At 37.5% G+C, this 23051-nt stretch overlaps 1 protein-coding gene across 1 annotated transcript; it reads right to left on the bottom strand.

Moving 5' to 3' along the window:
- Positions 1 to 774: 774 nt before the first annotated feature.
- Positions 775 to 2667, bottom strand: LOC104243521 (aldehyde oxidase GLOX1-like). The gene has a single exon (XM_070171645.1). The coding sequence runs from the start codon at positions 2585 to 2587 to the stop codon at positions 932 to 934; it is 1656 nt and encodes a 551-aa protein (XP_070027746.1). The 5' UTR covers positions 2588 to 2667; the 3' UTR covers positions 775 to 931.
- Between the last annotated feature and the right edge of the window lie 20384 nt (positions 2668 to 23051).

The following is a 23051-nucleotide window of genomic DNA, read 5'->3' as shown; positions in this document are numbered from 1 at the left end:
AGTTATTTCAGTGTAAAATCTCTCTTTATCTAAAATAATTCACATTTTATTCAGCTGATTATAGCTAGCTCATGCATATATAGTGTTCTGACAATTTTTTATTTTAAACCGCCTTGTATTTTTTTTTTTTTTGGGTGGGGGTGGCAATGTTCTGACAATATAAAACCATGTAAGTGGACTTAGCCTAAAAATGTAAGTGGATATGGACAAAACATCAAATCTTTTTATTTAGTAATTTAATTATTTTTTTGTTAAAAACAAACAAGAAGTCAAATTAAACATGACATCCCCTTTCAAATTGATTCATTGAATTCCTTTGTTTGACTTTAAATTGCACGAGTAAATAGGAAAAGAATTTTAAAACATACGAGTTCAATAATTGTTAGAGAAACGTGTGGGTCGACTGTGTAGAATTTTTTCTCTCAATATGTACGATTTAGAGAACAATAACCTGCAGGTTATTAACTTTTTTCCTAATTAATTTGTCTTTTCTAAAAGTTATAGGCCGTTTATTTTTTTTCTTTTCGCCTCTCTCTCCGCTCTTCAAAATTTCCATCTTTTCAAAATAAGAACCTATCGATTTTTTCTCTTTGGCTTCTTCTACCTCTGTCAGTTTCAATTTTAATCCTTCTGTAATCGCATTGCTTCATTTAGTATCAACGAAGATTTTTTCTCTGAATTCTTTAAAAATGATGTCCGTGAAAACCGTCAGAATCAGAAAGCAAATATATGGAATATCTTCAATATTACAAAACAAGCCAATTGTCTGCTTTACAACCTTTCCAGGAATAAGAAAAGGATACTTCCAATGACCTTATTATAAAAATGACAAACTTGTAAATATCAAAACAAGTCCTCACATACACTAGCTACGAAGAAAAAGAAAATTCTGAAGGAAAAAAAAAGACATTTGTAGAGTCAAATCATTTGGTTACTGGATCCTGACCCAAATTGCCTCGCTCGGGATGTCCTGATGAACCACGAATAGAAGATAGTAACCTAGTGGTGCAAATATACCCGACTTTGGAAACACACAACTGATTTGATACACAAATCTTCCAACTTGTCTTACCATTCCAGATCTTGGAAGTACCAACATTCTTTGGTTCATAGTAAATGAATGTGTATTAAACCCAGGTGCAACCATCGTTACTTTGACCAAATCTCTATTTAGTAATCCCGACGCAGTAAATAGAATGTCAACACGTTGACCATACGTGTATTTAAGATGGGAAGCAGGAGAAATGATTCGTGGTCGCAAATTAGCAGATTCTTGATCCAAATAGGATGGTGAGAATGCCTCCAAGCTTAAATCTGTTGGAAAAAGAACTCCGGTGAAATTGTAAAGTTCATTTGGGTTACTACCACCAACAAGAACCCGACCATCTCGAAGTAAAACCGCTGTTGAGTGGTACATTCTAGGTATGGCATTCGGGTTTTGTACCTCGAATCTAGAATCTGATGGGTTATCGGGTCGATAAATTACTGGACTCAGGACCGGGTTCCTAGCTATTTGCCATCCAGCAGTGCCTGATGCAGCTCCATTGATGATCAAGACATTTCCGTTTGGTAAAATTACCATGTCGCCCATTGTTCGAGCTAGTGGCATTGTCTCCATGGTCCACTGTGGATTCGGGTCGGTAATTGTAATTCGCCCGCACGTGTTTAATGCACCCAAAAATTCACCTTTGTCCGCTTTGGGGTATGATCCTCTCGGTGCTCCACCACACACCAAAACCTCAGCTTGGACCGTTTGTGACCTCAAGTTCTTTAATGGAAGAAGAACTGCAGAACCCGAACTTGGATAATTTCTTGGGTCGCCACCCGGTATTTGTGGAAATGTTTTCACAACCGTGTTCGTCTTGTAATCCAACAAGATAGCTCGATCATTGGCGAAAATGAATAGGTTTCCATCCACATTGAGAAAAACAAACGGGAAAAGATTGTTCTCTTCTCTAGGATTATTAGTCTGCTGAAGAAAGGGTAGGCTAAATACGTTGTTGGTTGAAGCAGTTTTGGGATAAAACTCGTAGTTAAAAGCCTTACGACCACCAATGATAATTTGCCTTCCATCGGGAAGAATATGATTGGTGGAATACCATCGACTCTGAATTAGGTTATTTCCCATTTCCTGCCAGTCACAAGTGCTGCATGGTTTGACTACTCTAACCATATGTTCACCGTCGTTGAAACCACCAGTTTGGACCAAAGAACCGTCGGAGTTGACGGAGCCAGAGGAGCACCATACATCGGTCTGGACCATGAGGGGACGCACAGAGTTTGTGGAAACATCGTACTCGACAGAGTGAGCAGTGCAATCGACTTTCAAGGCGAGGTCATTAGGGTTGTTGCGACATTTGCCATCGGGCAATGAGATGTTGGATGGGCCAAAGTCAGTACGGTCGTACATTATAACTCTGTCGTTGTTGAGGAGTTGGATGTGCATGGCTGAAATGCCAATGTTGGACATTAATAGCTGCCATTTGCCACCTGCTGCATAAGTCAAGTTCGACTGACATGATAGTAGCAGAAGCAGAGGCAGCTGCCAAAGAACGGAAAAATGAACGGCTGTTTTTCTAGTCGTCATGAGCTATAGATTCTTTTCTTTTTCTTTTTCCTGTTTGGTTTCGAGAAATAATTGCGTCAAAAGGAAACAGAGGAATTGAGTTTTGAGGAGAGGATGAAAGTGTTATGAAAGTATGAGATGTTGTATCCTTTATATACTGTTGGAAATCTGGAATACGAGAAGTAAGTATAATAGTTTTTGCAAATATAATTCTATTTGGTGACGGTTTATCTGTTGATGAAAGAATATTTGTATGATATTTCTTAATGCAAAATAGAGCTTAGGAATATTTGAAGGATTTTCAACGCCATATCCAATAATTAAACAAAAACTGAAAGTCAACTCATTCAGTTATCTCTCCTTGTAAAAGTGTTTGATTACACTGCGTGGTGTTGCCTTTGAGAGTCTGCATTTAAGAAATTTTACTCCTTCATAGTAATTTAAGAAATTAATTTATAAGTTTGGTACGAACGAAAACAATTTACGGAAATGTTTTTCAATTTTCTAATTTTTGGTTGGTTTAAATATTTTGGAAAATATTATTTTTCTCGTGAATTCCCTATCAAGAGAAGGAAAATTATTTTCCAATTTTTTTTCCAATCTTACCCACCCTTCTCATCTTAACACCAACCCACCCCAAATTTTTGTGATGTAGAAAAAGTATTTTCTTTCATTTCAACAAAATGGTGTAGTAAAAAGTATTTTCTTTTATTTCGAAGTACAAATGAGTATTTTCTTTTCATGATTTAGAAAATGTATTTTAATTTCTTCCATTTCAACAAAATGAGTACTTTATTTTCATGTTGTGTAAAGAACACTTTCTTTTTCAACCAAAAGAAGAGAATTTTTTTAGTTATGGAGAACAAATTCCAACGTTATTTTTGCGTAAAAAAGTAAAGCAACACATTAGTTCCTTTGGGTTTGTTTGAACTTTTAGAAGAATAATTACATTCTTGAAGAAAATAGAGTCCTTAAAACATTGGATATTTCTGGGGGGGGGGGTGCATACAGCCCTCTACCATCTATCCCATTGCATTCCATCGTCTCGTATTGTACTGTGCCGGGGGCACAAGAAACATGGGGACTTGGGAAGGGGTGCGAGGAGAGTAGAATAAAAAATTATTTTCCTAAAAAATATTTTGTACTCTCTAACTAATTACTAGAAAAAAATTTCCGAAAAAAGTTTTTCACTCACAAACCAAACAAGGAAAAATAAGTGATAAAACTACTCATTTTCGATGAAAATATTTTCTATGAAAATATTTTCTATGAAAATGTTTTCCATGGAAAACATTTTCTTTCATATCAAACTCACCCTATATTCCCTTTGTTTTGTTATTGTGAATTTTTCATATGGCTTTTAAGAATTTTGAATTGGTAATTGTTGTGTCTTATAGTATACTATTTTTTCACGTATTTTTTAATACGCAAATTTTACTTAAAAATATTTAAAGATTGCTTGCCTGAATTTACGGTCAAAATTGATTCGTTTGATTCTCGAAATCTGAAAATTTTCATATAAATTGAGACGGGAGGAATATTGTTTAATAGTATACAAAATTTTCATTTGGAGGGGCTGTTTTTTCATTTCTTAGGAAAACAAACATGGTGATACGTACTGTTTGTTTTGAGTACACAAAACATTTTCAGCAATAACTTAATTCACTTTTTTACCCTACTAACTATGACAGTTCAATTGATGGAGCGAAAAGAGCTATTCTCGGACTTCGTATCTCTCTTTAATTATTTTAATTTCTTTTTGGGTGTATGAGTCGTGCATGGGTGCTTTCCAACATGACAGTTCAATTGATACATGCAAGGAATATATAATTTGGTACCTTAAAAGTACAGTAAAATTTTATTAAAATGCATGTGTCAAAGATCTCTCTTGTTCTAATAAGTTTCGATATATCACTTAGTACTTATTTTCAGTCTCAATAGGAATTTGATTCCCGTGGTATTTATATATACACTTAATTTCGGAAAGCTAATATTTCCTTTTTATTGTAATCGATTTATTATGTATTTGTTAGCGCATAATTAACATAAATAATGCTGCTTGGCTGCACGTATTTAGAGAATATTTTCGCAATTATTTCATAAACATTGTATTCTCGACATCTTTAGTTTATCGGCACATCAACTACCATTCAAATGTCTAAGTTCAAGTCTCATTCTTGGTGGTGTAAGAAATATATATTGTAAGGCACATACATTATACTCATCCGGGAAAAAGTTAGTTTCATGGTATTTACTTACTTTTCTTCATAGATACTACTTTTTTTTTTCCTTAACTTTATTATTCAGAAAATTATACAGAAATGGTATATAAAAAATATTTGCAAAAACTTTTAAGTTATGTACGCCGTCGGTATAAAGATTTTTTTCTTCTCGTAATTAGGTCATCCAAATGATACCGAGGCAAGCCTCCTAAAAATATAGGATGTGAAGTCTTGAAAATAAGACAAGTTACCTACTACATGAGGTAAAAATGATATGATAGTATGATTTTTTTCTTGCTCTGATGGTATATATAACTTATTCTCATAAAGAATAATGTCACATGGAGTATAAATTAACAGTAAGGGATTGTTATACACTATCATTAATATAACCTGTCATAGCTCTGATTTGTCTATTTAGGTTACTACTCTATACTTACTATAAGAACCTTCTTGCAATTTTCCTCTAAATAAGTGACTTGATTGTTTTGTACATATTTCTTACATGATCAGCGCATGAAACTAGTTAACAATCTTTTTTTTTATATGCAATTATCCAGATTCATGTCTGGATGTTGTCATATTCACAAAAGAAGTACAGTGAGGGGGACCAACCCTTACCTCAAGAGATGAATACAACTAGGTGATATAGTCACCCAAAGCCAGTTAGAAGGAACGAAACCTAGACAAAAAATCCCATGTCCTCCTTCCGACGATGAAACCATATATACAAATTAGCTTACAAAGAAATTGGCTTTGTCAAATTTTGATCGAAAACTCGGCAATTGCCACTCATCTAAAAGGAAGGCACTTTTGGCTAATGTAGGTAGCTGTTGAAAGCTGTAACATAATAGTCTATGGCCGGAGAAAGACGCAATTTTGGCTAAGCTATTAGCAACCAAGTTGACTTCTCTGAACCAATAGTTTACTCTAACATTTGCCTCTCCAATAATGCTTAGAATCCTGTCCAAAATCTGCTTGATGTTCAGGTTGTTAGTAGCTTTTTGATCAGCATATTGGCAATGATCAAGGAGTCAAGTTCAAGAATAAAATTAGTGTATCCACGCTGGCTGCACCATTTTACTCTAAACTCAATTGCTAATTCTTCAATCATGTTGTTGCTTGTACTAGTTACTGGAACAGAGAAGGCCATGATCAAATCGCCTCTGTTGTCCCTCACTATACCTCCAATTCCTGCTCTGTCACTCTCTTTAATGTAAATTCCATCAGTATTTACTTTGACAATGAATATTGGAGGAAATTCCCAAATGACTTGCTTCTATATTCGAATTGGTTGCAATCTCTCGATCTTTTCACAAAGAGCAGGCCACTATAGTCCTCTATCCATCTCTGGCAGCTTACTTGACAGCACCATCTTGAGGGTCCAAATGCATTGGTATTTTATTGTATTGTGTTGAAATTTGTTTTTATTTTCATATCTGCATAAAGTCCACTATTTCCTTATTTCCCTACAGATGATCACATTGCAGGACCAATTTTGTATTGTTGGTCTTCATATCCCACCATCTTTTAAAAGCACTAATGACTGGTTCTTGTTGATGTTCCAATCCCAATGGTTGCCCAATTACATTCCATATGAATTTTGCAGCTTCTCTTCCAGTGAAAACATGCTGCATTGATTCTATCTGTGAATTATTACAACAAAAACATCTAGAAACAATATTAGTACCAAATTTTTCTATGATGTCGTCAAAGGGTAATCTTTTTTTGAAATTCTCTAGCTTAAAAAGGAAAATTTGAAAGGGATAGAATTGTATCAAACCTTAACGGAAAAATTATTGTTTTGCCTGTGTAGAATGCCATGCACTTTTGTTAGTAAAAAGATCATCCTCTAAAACTTTCCATACAGGGAAATCATTTAGATTCTGGCCTCTGAGGTCCATACTAGTAATCTTACCAATAAGATAATCAGGAACCACTATGGACATATTGTTGATGTCCCATTCACCATTAATAATGAATTCCTTAACAGAAGTTTTAGCAGACTTTCCAAGGCCTTGAATGATTCTAGCTAAAGAACCTTCACCAGTCCAGTTGTCCCACCAGAAGCTAGAGTTACCAGATTATATTTTTCAGATGATATTAGATTCATCCTTGCTCTTACTCTTCATCATGGTGTTCCAACTATGCAAATCTGAGGAGTTAGGAATTTTAGACACTGGATGAGACCTTTTGCAATATTTGAATTTAAGGAAGGTTGTCCAGAGTGAAGAGTTGGTTCTAAATATCTACCATCTTTTGATATTGAGAGATTCAGTAATGTCTTGCAAACTTCTAATTCCTATGCCACCTTTCTCTTTATGGTAGCAATTTTTTTTTTTCAAGAACTCCAATAGTAAATCTTGTTACCCTCAGAAGAGCCCCAAAAAAATTTAGAGAAATGCTTTTAAATGAGATTGATAGTGCCTTTAGGAGGGTTCAGAGCAGACCGGATATAAATGGGAGTGATTGGAGGACACGTTTGATTAAAATCATTTCCCCCCCATAATATAGCATTTTACCTTGCCAACCATTGAGCCTTTTGATAACTTTGGATAACAGGCTGTCAAATAAGCTGATTCTTTTCCTTCCCCGATAGATAGGATATTCGAGATAGTTGAATGAAAATTCTTTATCCGTGAAGCTAGAGGTCTGCCTAATTCTGTTGATCCGGTTAGCAGAAGTGTTTGGAGCAGCGATGAAAAAACTCTTATCCTCATTCACTTTTGCTCGAAAGCTTTTTCGTACCTTCTAATTGGGTTTTTAATCAATTTGATAAACCTATTATTTCCATCACTGAAAATCACAATGTCATATGCATAGCTAGATGATTGATAACATGTCCATTATGGTTCATACTGAATGGAGTAAAGCCATCCATGGAGATAAGGCCGTTAAGATATCTGAAAAGCACTTCTGCTCCAATGATAAAAAGTGAAGGAGATAGGAGATCTCCTTGTTTAAGGCCTTGAGTGGAAGTAAAGAAACCTTTCCTGTTGCCATTAATAATGATAGAATACCAAACATTATCCACTAGCCTATAGATAATATCAATCCAATCTTCATTAAAACTAAATTTTCTCATGGTAGCGAAAAGGAAATTCCAAGATATTCTGTCATATGACTTAGCCATATCCAATTTGATAATGATATTACCCCCTTTGTTAACCTGCCTGATGTTATGAACAATTTCCTAAGCCAGTAGAACATTTTCAGTGATCATTTTCCTTTTAACAAAGCCACTTTAATTTTTAGAGATAAATTTTTCCAACATGGGATTCAATCTTCTAGCCTGCAGAATGTTTGAAATGATCTTACTAAAAAATTGCTCATACTGATAAGCCTAAGCTTTGAGAAATTGGTCGGTGATTCCACTTTGGGTATGAGAACAAAGCATGTATGAGAATATAATCTAGTCATGTTTTTCCTATTGAAAAAGTTCTGGACAAATTTTTTATTATCCTCTTTGATGATATCCCAACATTTGTGATAGAAAGTACTATTGAAGCCATCTGTGCCTCCAGAAATGGAAGTGTGATGATCCGATAGGTCATTTTATGAATTAAAACTAAATTCTGTGTTTCGAGGCCTTAAAAATCTTATTTTATTCCTCCTCAATTCTGAGTTTCAGATTAGTATTTTGACAGTCCCTGTGGGTCCATATTAAAATATGAGACCTGGCGTATGCCCGAAATCTGAATTGGAGGTCCCTAGCCCGAGTTATGAATTTTTATTGAAAATTGATAGTCTGAAATTTGATGGTTTTTAAGAAATTCTTAAACTTTGATCTTGTTGGTATCGGGTCTGTATTTTGGTTTGGAGCCTAGTACAGGTTTAATATTATATTTATGACTTGTCTATGAAATTTGGTGAGAAACGGAGTTGGTTTGACGTGATTCAGACGTCCGGTTGAGAAAATAAAAATTTCAAAGTGTTCTTGAGAATTTCATTTGATTTGGTGCTAAATTCATGGGTTTAGGTGTTATTTTAGCAATTTGATCATGCGACCAAGTTTGTATGATGTTTTAAGACTTGTGCGCGTGTTTGGTTTGGAGTCCCGATGGCTCGGGTGAGTTTCGGATAGGCTATAGAGTGTTTTGGACTTAGGAATCATAGTTGGTGTGCTTCAAGTCAGCAGACTTCACATTTGTGAGGGCCTCGCATTTGCGAAGAATCATCGCATTTGTGAGCAGTGATGCTGAGAGGGGACCTTCGCAATTGTGAAGCTCAGGATCGCAATTGCGATCATCACTGGCCACATTTGCGATGTTAGCAGGCCTAGGTAAGTCTTCGCATTTGCGAAGAGAAATTCGCATTTACCCTACAAATGGTCAAAATGATTTTGGACGGTATTTTTCATTCATTGTTCAAAATTTCAAAACCTAGAACACAAGAGGCATTTCCCAAAGACTTCTTCTTCGCCAAATCATCGGTAAGTAATTCTTAACTAGTTTCTTTCAATCTTTTACTTCATTTTACAAGATTTCAACCTAGAATCTAAGGTTTTTATGGTGGAATTGGGGGTTTTTGGGTAGAAATTAGGGATTATGAAATTTGGGAATTTAGACCTCAAATTGAGGTTGAATTCCAAAACCAATTATTTATCCGGACTCGGAGGTGAATGGGTAATCGAGCTTTGGTCCGAATGTCGGGTTTGGACCAAGCGGGCTCGAATGTTGATGTTTGTTGACTTTTTCAATAATGACCTAAATTGAGTCCTTTGTTATCATGGGTGATTCCTAAGGCTTATTTTGAAACGTTTGGTTGGTAATTTGCTAGATATTATTGGTTCAAGGCATGTTTGAAAAGCAAAGCTATGATTGAGCTTTGAGTGGCCATGAGTTGGATAAGTGGCTTACCTAACCTTGTGTAGGGGAATTCCCCTTAGAATTTGGTACTGTTTGAAATGTGAGCACCATGTACGTGAGGTGACGAGTGCGTACACAGGCTATTGTTTAAAAAAATCCATTTTCATTAAGCAAATATTTGTTTTCCTTTAATTGAGCAGTGTTAGTATTTGTAACTATCCTGTTTAGTTTAGGAAAGCATGCCTACGTGTCTTAACTGTCTTAACTGCCTATCTGAACTCTGTGTATCATGTCTTAGTGAAATTTTCTATTCTACATTGATTCGAACTTAGTCTAAATTGTGATTTTCTTGCTATGAATGTTATCTCTGTTTGGTTGCGCTATATATTTATTTTGGGACTATGGAACTATATTTCAGGAGATCCCCATGTACTTCATATTTACTTTGGGACTATGGAACAGTATTTTGGGAGATTTCCCAACACTGCATATTTACTTTGGGACTATGGAACGGTATTCCGGGACATACCCTTGCGCATTTATGTTTGGGACTACGGGACGGTATTCCGGGAGATCCTCTGTTGTTATTGCTGTCTTCTGAGCTGTTGTTCTTCTATGCTTATTTCCTGGTTAAAATTTCAGTATTTATTTCTTTACCGCGATATTTCTTTCTGTTAAATTTTATTATATTTAAACCAGAAGAGCCCTGAATTGATCTCGTCACTACTCAACCGAGGTTAGGCTTGGTACTTACTAGGCATCACTGTGGTGTACTCATGCCCTTTCTTGCAAATGTTTTTGGTGTGCAGATCGAGGTATCTCTTACCAGCCACATCACCAGTGAGGCGAGCCAATTGTAGAGACTTCAAAGTATATCTGCCGCATCCGCAGACCTCGGAGTCCCTATCTATTCCACCCCAAGTCAATCCTTTTTGTATTTTCTTCTTGTATTAGACTCTGGAGTATGAGAGTATTGTGTCTTTCTTTATCTTGTGACTTATGACATTCCGGGTTTTGGGAGAGATTATGTACTCTTCGAAAGTGATTATTGTATATGTCGAGTGGCATCACATTCCCTTATTCAAATTTACCTATTACTTGATAACTTTATTATTTTTGTTCCATTATCCGAATATGTTAGGCCTACCTAGTCGTAGAAACTAGGTGCCATCACGACGGTTCTGTGAGGGAGAACTAGGATCTTGACAGGAAGTGCTCATGCTAAAGAAAGCCTCATTATTTCCTCATAATCTGGAATAACAGTAAGAATGATGTTGTCCTCCTCCGTAATGCATTTGGATATATGGTTGAGAATGCCCTGGTCATTGAATTTGTGCTTAAGATTGAAGAGTTGTTAGAAATGATGAATTGCAACTTTTTTTTTGCCAATAGTGTCATCTCCTTGAAGCTAGCGGTCTTTATGATCCTTGAGTCTGTTCAAATGCAACCTTATCTTTCTATCCCTGATAACACTATGAAAATACCTAGTGTTAAGAGTCACCCTCCTCAAACCAGTTGATCTTGGCCTTTTGTTTTAAGATAGAATCTTACATTCCTAGCTGTTAGTTTATATGAGTCCACTAAACTGTAGAGTACCTGGTCCCCTATGAGATAATGCGTAGAATGCAGTAAAGACTGAGAGTAAAGAATTCAGGAGATTCTCTACATGGAAAAATCCCACATAAGGGGATAAAAAAACCATGACCTACTCTTATAGGCTTTTAACTCTACTAACTTGCAATCTCCCTATTACAAGCCACTTTGCAAAAACCCTATTGCAAAGACTTCAAACTAACTTGTGATGCAACCACCACAAGCCACTCTATAACTATTCTAGTTACAAAGGATTTAAACACATGACTATCCCTAGTCACAACATAAACTCAGAAGTTTACAAATTTTGGTTTGTTCCTAAGACAACGCTTCTAATAAAGCAAACTAGGAATTACAATGACGAACAAATAACAAGATTATCAACTACGGATGTACAAAAACTCATTTAGAAACTGATCTTTAGTGGAGTTGTCTTCTTGTTCTTGACACACCAGTGACTTCAATGCCGGATGAACACTTTTGTTTCTTAAGAGAATATCACTAAATGCACAAAAAACGGTGTGTCTTGCACCATGTTGTTTTATCACAAAAGATAACATAATGGATAGTGGTGTCAACTCTTGGTGTACGCTTCTTCCCAATGAGAAGTGATGGTTGTATTGTCTACACAACCACTTCTGGGCAGTTGCATTCTAGCTGGATAGTGGACTTTGTACTTCTGTCAGGACACACCAACGGAACAGGTCCTAGCTGTGTTCCTCTTCTGTGACAGTTGCTAGATGGTCACTTTCTTCTGCTACGTTCCAGTTGTGCACTTGACTTGTACTTCTGCCTGAGAATCCTATGGTAGCAGGTCCATGTTGTGTTTCTCTTTATATTGATTGCGTACAGTCACTGACTTGTGCTTGTGTCGGAGAAACCTAAGGGACCAGGTCACCAGGTCCCTGTTGTGTTCCTCCCTATGGTCATTCATCCATTTGCTGATTTTTCAGACTTCAACCAGTTCACATGAAATGTATATCCAGGTGGAATGTATATCCAGGTGCTCTATCTGGTTCTTCACGACAAGTTTGGTAGATCATCAAAACATAAGAAGCATAAGGCTAAGACATTGAAAACCCATCAATTTCCCCCTTTTTGATGATGACAAACTTAGGTATGGACAGTATTTGTTTAGAGCAGAAATAACCAGATGAGATGTTTGAATTATGCGAAGTTCCCCGTTAATCTCATATCTCCCTCCTTTGTGATTTTCCCTCACTTATGCACAAAGTATATTTTACACAAAGCTATTACCCCTCACAACAAAGCTATTACCCCCTCACATTTCCCCCTTTTGGCATAATTAAATAGAAGAGGTAATAAGAATAAAGAAGTCTAACACAGCTAGATCATGCCACATATGTGCGCACAACATGACAGAAAAGAGAAGCTAGAGGAAATCAGTAATGTACAGGCAAAGAAAAAGGAGCTGTTTTATTAATGTTTACACTGGACTGAGCAAGTCAGGAGCAGTAATGGTTAAGTTCAACATGCCATCACAAAAAAGCAAACAAATGTAAAACAACAGTCACAAGATTTTTGAGCAAAAATAGCTGGACACTAAGAGGATCCTAGGGGACACTAGAGGAATGAGGCTTGGAGGAAGAGACAACAATGGTTTTGAGAACCAAGTCCAGTCGAGCATTTGCAGACAGTTGTTCTTCAAGTAATTGAGCCCGAAGTCTATCATTTTCCTTTGTTAGTCGTGCAACTTCCTCATTGACAAAATCAGGGCCTTTAGCTGCTTGACTAAGCTGCGTTTCCAGTATGGTATTTCGAGCCCTCAGCCTTCTCATTTCCTCAGAAGCTACATTTTGAGTGTTGATCATCTGAGAAATGGTCGAGATGCTTCCACCAACTCTTTCTATACATTCACATTCTTCTAGAGTGGTCTTAGAGAAGGTCTTCTTGCGTGTGCCTAATCTGCGATTCCCCAAGGGGACCTTATAGAATCTGAACACCTGAGTGAGGAGAAAGCCATAAGGTAACCCATGATTTCCACCCTTAAAATTTGCCACCTTTTGTATATAATCTATCATGATTGCTGGCAAATTGATTTGGACAAACTCATCAAGCGCTTCCATTAGGATCATATCCGATTTTGTAGCAATAGAGCACCTCTTAGAGCGGGGTAAGAGCACTTTATTGACCAGTTCAAATAGAAGCTGGTACTCAGGAAGCAATACCTTTTTATGCACCTGTTCCCCCTGTTGAATAGCTTGTTCTTTCATAATAGCTCTCCAAAACTTTACTCCACAGATATCCTTAACTGAGGACTTACCTTCACACGGAATTCTGAGAACCTTTCCCAACGTTGAAGCGTCGAGTACAATGTTTACTCCATTTACGAGCGCACAAATATGATCCCCCTCAACAGTGAAAAGAGATTCATAAAAAGCTTGTACTGCATCTTCGTACACCAGAGGCATGCTCCCTTCAAATAAGTGTTCCCATTGTTGAAATTCCACAATCTCCAGAATTTGTCTCATGCCTACCATCTCCGAAATTGCTAGATCAAATGTACGACCCCACAACACTTTCTAAGTTCTTAATCTCTGCTGCCAAGGACTAGTATCACAGGTCATGGACCTTATTGAACCAGGTTCCTTAATAGTTTTCCTTTTTCGTTTGTTAGACCCTTCGACAGACTTTCCTTTCAAGCATTCCATCCCCACAGTATTGTCCTCAGACACGGCTAGCTCAGTTTGACTCTGTTTGGACTTGTTGTTGTACTTCATGGATGACCCTTCTGTTCCTCAACAGTATTATCGGAGGCCTTTTCCATAGACTGTTGAGCTGTCATAGATTATTGTACTAAGAAATCAGGTTGCCTGGAAGCATCTTTGTCTATTCGGTTTACTGACACACTCTTGATGAAATCCCTTGGATTCATTTTCCTCTTTTTCCTTGTCTTGACACTCCTCTTACTTTTCTGCAATGAGGATTCAAAACTCTCTTACTACAGTGACCTGATAGTGGGTGATTTGGAGGAAGACTCTAAGAGCTTCGAGTGAACAGGAGGTGCAAGAGTGAGTTTGCATGGAAGAGGATCAGGTTCATCAGAAGGCTTTTCTGAGAATATCTCATGAGCCAAGGACTCGAGGAGTGCTGTGGTTCTTACATCTCCTACGAATATAATTTCTTCCCCCTGGTATTCAGATGAGAGATATGCTCCTTCATTCATCAGACTCTCAGCAGCTATAGCCATGATGTTATAAGCTACTTCCTTTTCTGGTAACTCCTTGAGAGTCACTAAGTCCAACATGGAGGAGTTCAGATACTGGTCAGGATCATCCTCAGGGGCTTCTAACACTTGAGAAGTAAAACCTCATATGTGTTCTTTAATGAGATCATAGGATTAGATATAGGGTTCTCAAAATGATGGTAAATAGGGTTTATCAGAAATGGAAAAACTGTAGGAGTGGAGGAGGAACCAGGAGTGGGTAAGGTGGTAGAAGGAGTGAAATAGTGACACTCTGGGATGATTTCAAGGAAAATAACAAAATGGGAACGGTGTTAATGGTGGGAGAATGAGACGATTGTTCGATCGCCATTAGATAAGTACTTGGTAGATGAGTAGAGAGAGAAAGAGAGAGATGAGGAGAATATCCTAGCTATACAAAGGAGATGAAGGTTCATGACTTGCCGTGAGATAGGAAGAAGTTTTATTGGAAGAAGGGCTAATGATGAGTTGAAAGTGAAACAGGTTCTGAATAGTTCTGAAAATGGTTGTAGGTTTGTGGGGAAGTGTTACCATGCAAAGCGGATGAAAGGATTTGAAAGACAAGACATGACACACATACGTTGAAAAGTCGGATGATGTGGCAGATGAGTTAATTTTGTTAAATTTTTGTTTTTGTTTTGAGATGTCATGCAGAATTAAGCATATTACTACTAACCTGAGGTACATGAACCTGATGCCAGAACAATTTTTGAAAAATGTTTTAGCAGCTCCTCTCTCGTAGTTCATAACTGTACCTTTAGCTTTTATGATCGTCATGCGTGTTTACCTACAACGGTATTGATGTGTGTTAGGCTTAGTCAGAAAACACTTTAGCTATCTTTACCTGGTGTTGTCTTGCACAACCAACTGATGGAGGATCAGGTTCTTCATTATACTCTTGTGACCCCATCTTCACCTTGATTGATCCAGAATTCTCTACTCGAGGCTTTGATGCAGATATCAGAAATTTGGTCTTCTGTTCTACAATACTTTCCACAGATCAATCCCTTCTTCATTTTGACCATCAGAAGATGATCTCACTCTTCAATGTGCTTGATCCTCTTGTTTTTGAAATTATTCTTCAGTTGTTGATGAGGCCATTGAGTTGTGCTTCATTGTCTCCAAAGGATGAGGCATGAATCATGACAAGTGAACTATTCCAAAAGTGCTTTCCTTTTTCGTAGAAAAACCTACATAGTTAACATCATCATACCCAACAGGATTAAAAACACTGTCACCCGAGGGGTAATACAGGACCAGGTCCTAAGTTCCTCTAAGGTATTTCAAACTTTTTGTGGGCAGCCTTCAAGTAGAATTCCTACGGACTTACACTTTGGATTCTATTCTGGATTGGAGATACAGAAGGAGAAAATAAAAATACACGCTTATCTAACTCTAGAATAAAAGAGAGTGATTGACTTGTCATGCAGATGAGAGCCTTTGATTTTCCAATTTGAGACAGAAGTTTGGTTTATAATATTGATCATCACCGTTTCTTTCTTGGCAAGGGAAAGTGTCTTGTTAAATACCCCATGAGCATCTCCTACCATTTAGTGTGCCCTTTGTTGGAGACTTTGTGGCCTTGTTTTGTGGATTGTACCCTAGAAGGATTCCTTTCCTCGTCTTTTTGCATTGAGCTTCCTAGGCTAATCCTTCCTGTTGTCGAAAATATGACATTTTCCTCAATTTGGAAGCTCATGGTGGGTTTTGATTCAGAAGGGACCTGATCCGACACCTGTTCTCCATGTAGAAATTTGTATTTACTGCTTTTGCCTAGAATTTCTTGGTGATTCCATAGACGATGAGTATTGTCCATGCAACATTTTCCAGTTCCGTTTTTTCTTTTAGCAATACCATTTTGCTGTGGAGTCCTTGAGTGTTGAGAAATTATGCGTGATCCCTTGTTCCCCCTCCTCCTTCATTTTGTGAACTCATGTCCAGGTGACACTTGAGTTTGGTAGACCACGGACCAGGTCCTGCTGAGTTAATTTATTCGGAGGTGAGAAGTTTGCATATACCAATCCTTCATGCCATGGTTGCGACTTCACTCATCTCATACCACCAGCTTGTGGAGATTCATACTTAGTTGGAGTGGATGTTCTTGTTTCCTTTGTCCACTGAGACCACTTGGCGAGTTATCAGATTGGTGACTGCACTTTTAGGCCATTCACATAGTGCACGTTCCCACTTGAGTGCCAAAATAACCTTTCTACCTTTTTATTCACTTGAGAATGTACCCTTAACTTCCTTCTTAAGGATACATTCCCTTCTTGCAGTGCTTTCAGTGAGAAGAGATTCATGATGTTTTCAGCTGCGTGCTTTAAGCGTCCAATGTCCATAGTCCATCGTAGTCCGCTTCCTCTCACTGTTCCCTGCTCATGCAAATCAAGGGTTAGATTTAGGAACCCAAACTAGTTTGGGTCCCTGGTTATGATAAAAAGGATGAATGAGGGATTTCCTAGTCCATGCAGGCAACATCCGCTTTTTGTGAGTGTTACCTGGTCCCTTTTTAGTTGTCACTCCATTAGAAAATACTTTGTTTTTCTGAGCAGACTGAACCCTGTCCTGACAATTTTCTTTAAAATGCCCATTGTTCCCACAGTGAGTACATAACCAGTTATCAGGTACAGTGGCATACTTGCTGTGCGAGTTGTATGGAGTTTTCTCCCTTTGGAACCTGATGCCCTGCTGTTCCCACTGTTGTTGAGATACATGGCAGTGACAACATCTGAGGACCAGGTCCACTTCAGAGATTTCTCAAGATCATTTATTACTTTCTCCAGTTCAGCTTGAAGTTGCTGATTCCTCTCGAGTTCATTGCAGAGACTGGTTTTCACAACAGTTAACTCCTTTTCAAGCATGATGTGCGTCTCACTGGCTACTTCCTTCCCTTTCGCAAGACTTACATTCCTATATTCTCTATTTAGTCCCTCAATGGTTTCCTCTAGATCAATGTATATTACTAACATGTCATCCCTTTCCTCTTCAGTAGATGCGACTTTTTCTTCTAAGGTGTGTTTCTCATTGTTACGACCTTCTATTATTTCTTTTAGATCAACAACAAATACCATCAGATCATCTCTCTCATTTTCCAAACTAGTTATTCTTTCATTCAAGGCTTCCTTTTCTTGTTCAAGATTAGGTATGGTCTTATTTAAGTCCACTAAACAAACCACTAGATTATTTTTAGATTGTTCGGCCTCTCCTAGTTCTATGGTTAGGATCTCCTTATCATTTACAAGGCTATAATACGCATCAATTAGGACATTAGATAAAGACCTTAGATTCTTAGAAGATAGGATTTCATATTTCTCTAAACATCCCTGAAGTTTACCTCATCGTCTTCATCTTCTTCATCATCATCTGACTGAGCCATTAGCGCGAACAATGAATCGTACTTCGTTGCTTCAGTTTCCTGCCATCATGGAACTATTTTCTGCATCTGATTCCCTTTCGGATTCATTCGAGGAGTCTCCCCAAACAGCAAGAGCCTGCTTAACGATATTGTCAGCAACACTTTTTCGATTGAATCTTTTATGTGGAACCAGGTTCCTTTTTCTTGCTTTGTTAGGATTTTGCTTGTATTGCCCCTGTTTCGCGAGTGGACAGTCTTTGATGAAATGCCTTGACTTTCCACATTTGTGACAGAGATCGTTGTTCCTTGTTTTACTTGAACTGCCCCACTTTGGTGTACCACCATTTCTTCGAACCATCTTTTGAAATCTCTTAGTAAGATAGGCCATGTCACTATCTTCATCACTGCTTTCAGCCTTAAACACCAGGTTCTTTTCCTTCTTAGGCTCCCTTCTTTCACTGTCTTTCTTTGTTTTTATCTTTTATGTCTTCAGATTACCAATCAACTCATACATGGTCAGAGTTTGTAGATCTTTAGCTTTAGTGATTGCATTTACCTTACTTTCCCAAACCCAGGTAGAACACTGAGGATTTTCCTTACAAGCTTATTTCTGGGAATGACATCTCCAAGTGAGTGAAGCTCATTTATGATGGAGGTGAATTTGGTGTGCATATCTTGTATGGACTCATCATCCTTCATCCTGAAAAGCTCATATTCAATGGTGAGCATGTTGATCTTGGATTTTTTGACCTGAGTGGTTCCTTCGTATGCGGTTTGTAAAGTTTCCCATATTTCTTTTGGCAGTATCATAAGCTGATACTTTGTTGTACTCATCAGGTCCTATGCCACACATCAAGATTTTCTTGGCAAGATAGTTATTTTCTACAGCTTTTCTGTCAATGTCTCTGTACTCTCTTCTTCCTTTGGGCACCAATGAACCTATTTCTTCAAGCTTCTTCATGGGAACATATTTACCATCACAAATGATGTTCCACAGTTCTGAATCTTCTGCCATTATAAAATCATGCATACGGGTCTTCCACCACCCATAGTATTGACCATTGAATCTGGGAGGTCTATAGATTAATTGTCCTTCTTCAAAGTTTGGTAGAGTAGCCACTGAGGATCCTTCCTAGGTATTAGCTTGATAGGAGAGACCTGCTATGATACCAATTGTTATTTTATATGAGTCTACCAAACTATAGAGTATCTGGTCCTCTATGAGATAATGCATAGAATGCAGTAAAGACTGAGAGTAAAGAAGGTAGGAGATTCTCTACGTGGAAAAATCCCACATAAGGGGATCAAAAAATCACGACCTACTCTTGTAGGCTTTTAGCTCTTCTAACTTGCAATCTCCCTATTACAAGCCACTTTGCAAAAATCCTATTGCAAAGACTTCAAACTAACTTGTGATGCAACCACCACAAGTCACTCTATAACTATCCTAGTTACAAAGGATTTAAACTTAAGACTATCCCTAGTCACAACATAAACTCAGAAGTTTACGAATTTTGGTTTGTTCCTAAGACAACGCTTCTAAGAAAGCAAACTAGGAATTACAATGACGAACAAATAACAAGATTACAACTCAACTACGGATGTACATAAACTCATTCAGAAACTGATCCTTAATGGAGTTGTCTTCTTGTTATTGACACACCAATGACTTCAATGCAGGATGAATACTTTTGTTTCTTAAGAGAATATCACTGAATGCACAAAGAATGGTGTGTCTTGCACGAGGTTGTTTTATCACAAAAGATAACATAATGGATAGTGGTGTCAACTCTTGGTGTACGCTTCTTCCTAATGAGAAGTGACGGTTGTACTGTCTGCACATCCACTTCTAGGCAGTTGTGTTCCAACTGGATAGTGGACTTTGTACTTCTGTCAGGACACACTAAAGGACCAGGTCCTAGTTGTGTTCCTCTTCTGTGGCAGTTGCTAGATGGTCACTTTCTTCTGCTACGTTCCAGTTGTGCACTTGACTTGTACTTATGTCAGAGAACTTTAAGGGAGCAGGTCCCTGTTGTGTTTCTCTTTATATTGATTACGTACAGTCACTGACTTGTGCTTGTGTCGGAGAACCCTAAGGGACCAGGTCACCAAGTTCCTGTTGTGTTCCTCCCTGTGGTCGTCCATCCATTTACTGATTTTTCAGACTTTGACCAGTTCACATGAAATGTATATCCAGGTGAAATGTATATCTAGGTGCTCTATCTGGTTCTTCACGACAAGTTTGTTAGATCATCAATACATAAGAAGCATAAGGCCAAGACATTGAAAACCCATCACTAGCCATCTGATGTACGATGCTTGGCCTTTGTTAAGAGCTTCTCTAGATTGGTCATTGTTGGTTAGGTAGTTCTTTTCTTCCAGATCTTGCATTTTGGATTCCCACAATTTTACATGATCAAAAACATTCCCAACCACATCTCTAGGCCATTGAGTCAACTTCTTACTAAGCAGTTTGAGTTTTTGCTAAAGACTCCACATAGGATTGCCACTAATTTGAGTAGTCCACACTTGTTTAACCAAGTTTATAAAGGATGAATGGTCTGCCCAAAAGTTTAAGAACTTGAAATACTTGATCCCTATATGATAATAATTGCCACTTCTTACTAGAAGTGGTCTATAATCTGACCCTGTTCTTGGAAGGTGCTTCATCACTTTTTAGAGTAAAGTTGGGACCATTGATCATTGATGAAGGTCCTATCTAGTCTCATCTATATTATTTTCTTTGGCTCCTAATTATTGCACCAGGTATATTTTGGACCAATAAAGCGCAAGTCCAGAATTTCACAGTTGTCCACACAATTATAGAAAATAAAGACTTTTGTGCATTCTATGAGGTTTCCCCCTTTCTTCTCATCAGGAGTAAGGATGACATTGAAGTCACATTCAATATACCAATGGCCTCTTATCTAGTTGTGAATGCACTCAAGACTACTCCAAAACTTTTTCCTTTATACTGAGGTACATTTAGCATATACAACAGTAATATAGAGATCAATACTAGTATTAGGATGGTGCACTTGAATAGTAATTTGTTGATCATCATTTGCCATCACACTGGTATGAAAATTTCTATTCCATATAAGCCAAATTTGACCGTTCATATTGGAGATGCAATGTTGTAGCCCCAGGTAGTACATCTACCTATCAATATTGGTCATATTGATAATGTTCTAAAATCTCCACAAGGTCCACCTTATTAAAGTTCATAGTTTTTTTTAACCTTCGAATGGCCTTTTTTGAGTCCACTCCTTTAAAATTCCAAAATATAGCACTAGTCATAGACATAGTGGAGGGGGAAATTAGTTTTTCCTCCTTCTATCAAAAGGATTTGAATCTTTTCTTTAGATTTCCCCCCCTTTTCTTGTTTCTGCCTTTTTGAACATGAGTGAAGCTTTCATTGTTATCCTAACTCTCTTGTTCAGTGTGCAACTGATCCTTCAGAATGATAACTATAACTTAGTTTGGAGAAATAACCTCAACCTGATGATCAGGCTCCTTGTTTTCTTGGATTTTCTTTGCTTCTTGCTGATTAGGATACCAATTTAAATCCACCACCATATCGAAGCCTGGCATGACTTTGATATCAAAAGGCACATTAAAAGAGGTCTTATCATCTTTATGGTAATTGTTAAATTGCTATTTAACCACAGCTTCTTCAAGTCTCCTAACTTCTTGAATGTTGGTAGATTCTTGTACCACTTTATCAATGCTTACATAAGTTTGTTCTTTACTATCCATGCTTTGCATATCAAGATTGTTACTAGTTTCCTGATGCACTTCTTTATCTTTTCCTTCTCTCGACTTAGTATTATCTTCCTTGTTCTGTTCCTGTTCTTGTTGTGGTTCTAACTCAATGCTCCTATATTTTTTCCCTATCCTTTATCTTGCCTAAAAATTGATTAAAATTGGTTTGAAAGTAACTTTGGACTTCTTCTTAGAGAGTCTCTTTTGCTTTCTAGTCTTGCTTTTTTTTTTTGGAAGTTCTTGTCTTGATGGTTTGTTCCTTTTGCGCTGTATTGTTATCTCTTTCATTTATGTCTTCTTTAGACTCATTCTTTGTTTGTTGACATCGACTATGTGTCTCAGTAGTAAGGACCACTCCTCTACAGTTATTCCTATTTAAATTATTGGTATTCTGCCCTGCCTCTTTGGTGCCATTGTCCTCTTTTGCCACATTAGTCTTTTGTTTGTTCCTTGCTTCATTTCTATCCATCATATCAATATCTTCTTTTTCTTTCCCTTTTTTGGTTTCATCTTCCTTAATTTCTGCTACTTTTTTCCTTTCTAGAACCCGAAAGTTAAGCATATTGTGCCCAAACGTTTTACAAAACTTGCAGTATTTTGGTATGCCCTCATACTCCAATTTCTGGATGAAACCTGTTTGTGGAGAATTTCCATAATTACAACCAACATAAATAGATTCAGGTTGGGATTTAGGAGGTCTATTTCAATTCTAACCTTGGCCATACTAGGTCTCGTTTCCCCTAGTAGCCAGGTCCATTTTAAGAGGGGTACCCATTTTGTCCACCACTTGTTTGACATAATGCCATGTGTGTATGTAAAATGGAAGGCCAGGGAGTAGGACCTATACTAGCGCAATCGGAAGGTCTTCTTCTAGTTTGAAGTCAGGTAGCCATTTTTGAAGTCACATTTGTTACCCTTCAATCTCAATAATCCGCCTATACCAGTCCATATTAATCATCCTCATTGGTAAAGTCTAGGAAGACATTATAGTTGTCGTAGACTCCAATTTTGACAGAGCCTTTGATCGAGATCAATTCCTTAAATTTTGACCTTAAGCGATCGATTTGAGGTCTTAGTCTTATTAATCTATCGACTATGGTAAGCCTACACTCTGCTTCCATGATACCATAATAGTCCGACGCTTTGAATAGAATTGCAGACATACCATTATGTGTTGTGTGAATGGCTTTTACAGATTCCCAGTCGTAACAATGAACGGGTGGTGTAGTACCAGAGGTCATAGAAATTTTGTGTCACGACCCAAAATCCGACCCATCGTGATGACGTCTATCGTGAAACTAGGCCAGCCTCAACTCAATATCCAACACAACAACAATAAGTTTGAAAATATTAATGGAAGATTTTAACATTTAAAGAAACTAATTGAAACATAAGAAATTCCAATATAAGATTCAAACCAGCCCAAAATCAGGGTGTCACTGAGTGCATGAGCATCTAGAGAAGTACATAGTCTATTACAATGTATAAAGAAGCAACTGAAATACAACTGGAGAAT

The sequence above is a fragment of the Nicotiana sylvestris genome, chromosome 4, assembly GCF_000393655.2.
Source record: "Nicotiana sylvestris chromosome 4, ASM39365v2, whole genome shotgun sequence".
In the NCBI taxonomy this organism is placed as follows: Eukaryota; Viridiplantae; Streptophyta; class Magnoliopsida; order Solanales; family Solanaceae; genus Nicotiana; species Nicotiana sylvestris.
The sequence above is the reverse complement of the archived record's forward strand: the minus strand, read 5'-3'. Positions and strand labels throughout refer to the sequence as shown.

Excerpts from the sequence above, each read along its gene's own strand:
- LOC104243521 (XM_070171645.1), bottom strand. The coding sequence starts at position 2,587 with ATGACGACTAGAAAAACAGCCGTTCATTTTTCCGTTCTTTGGCAGCTG.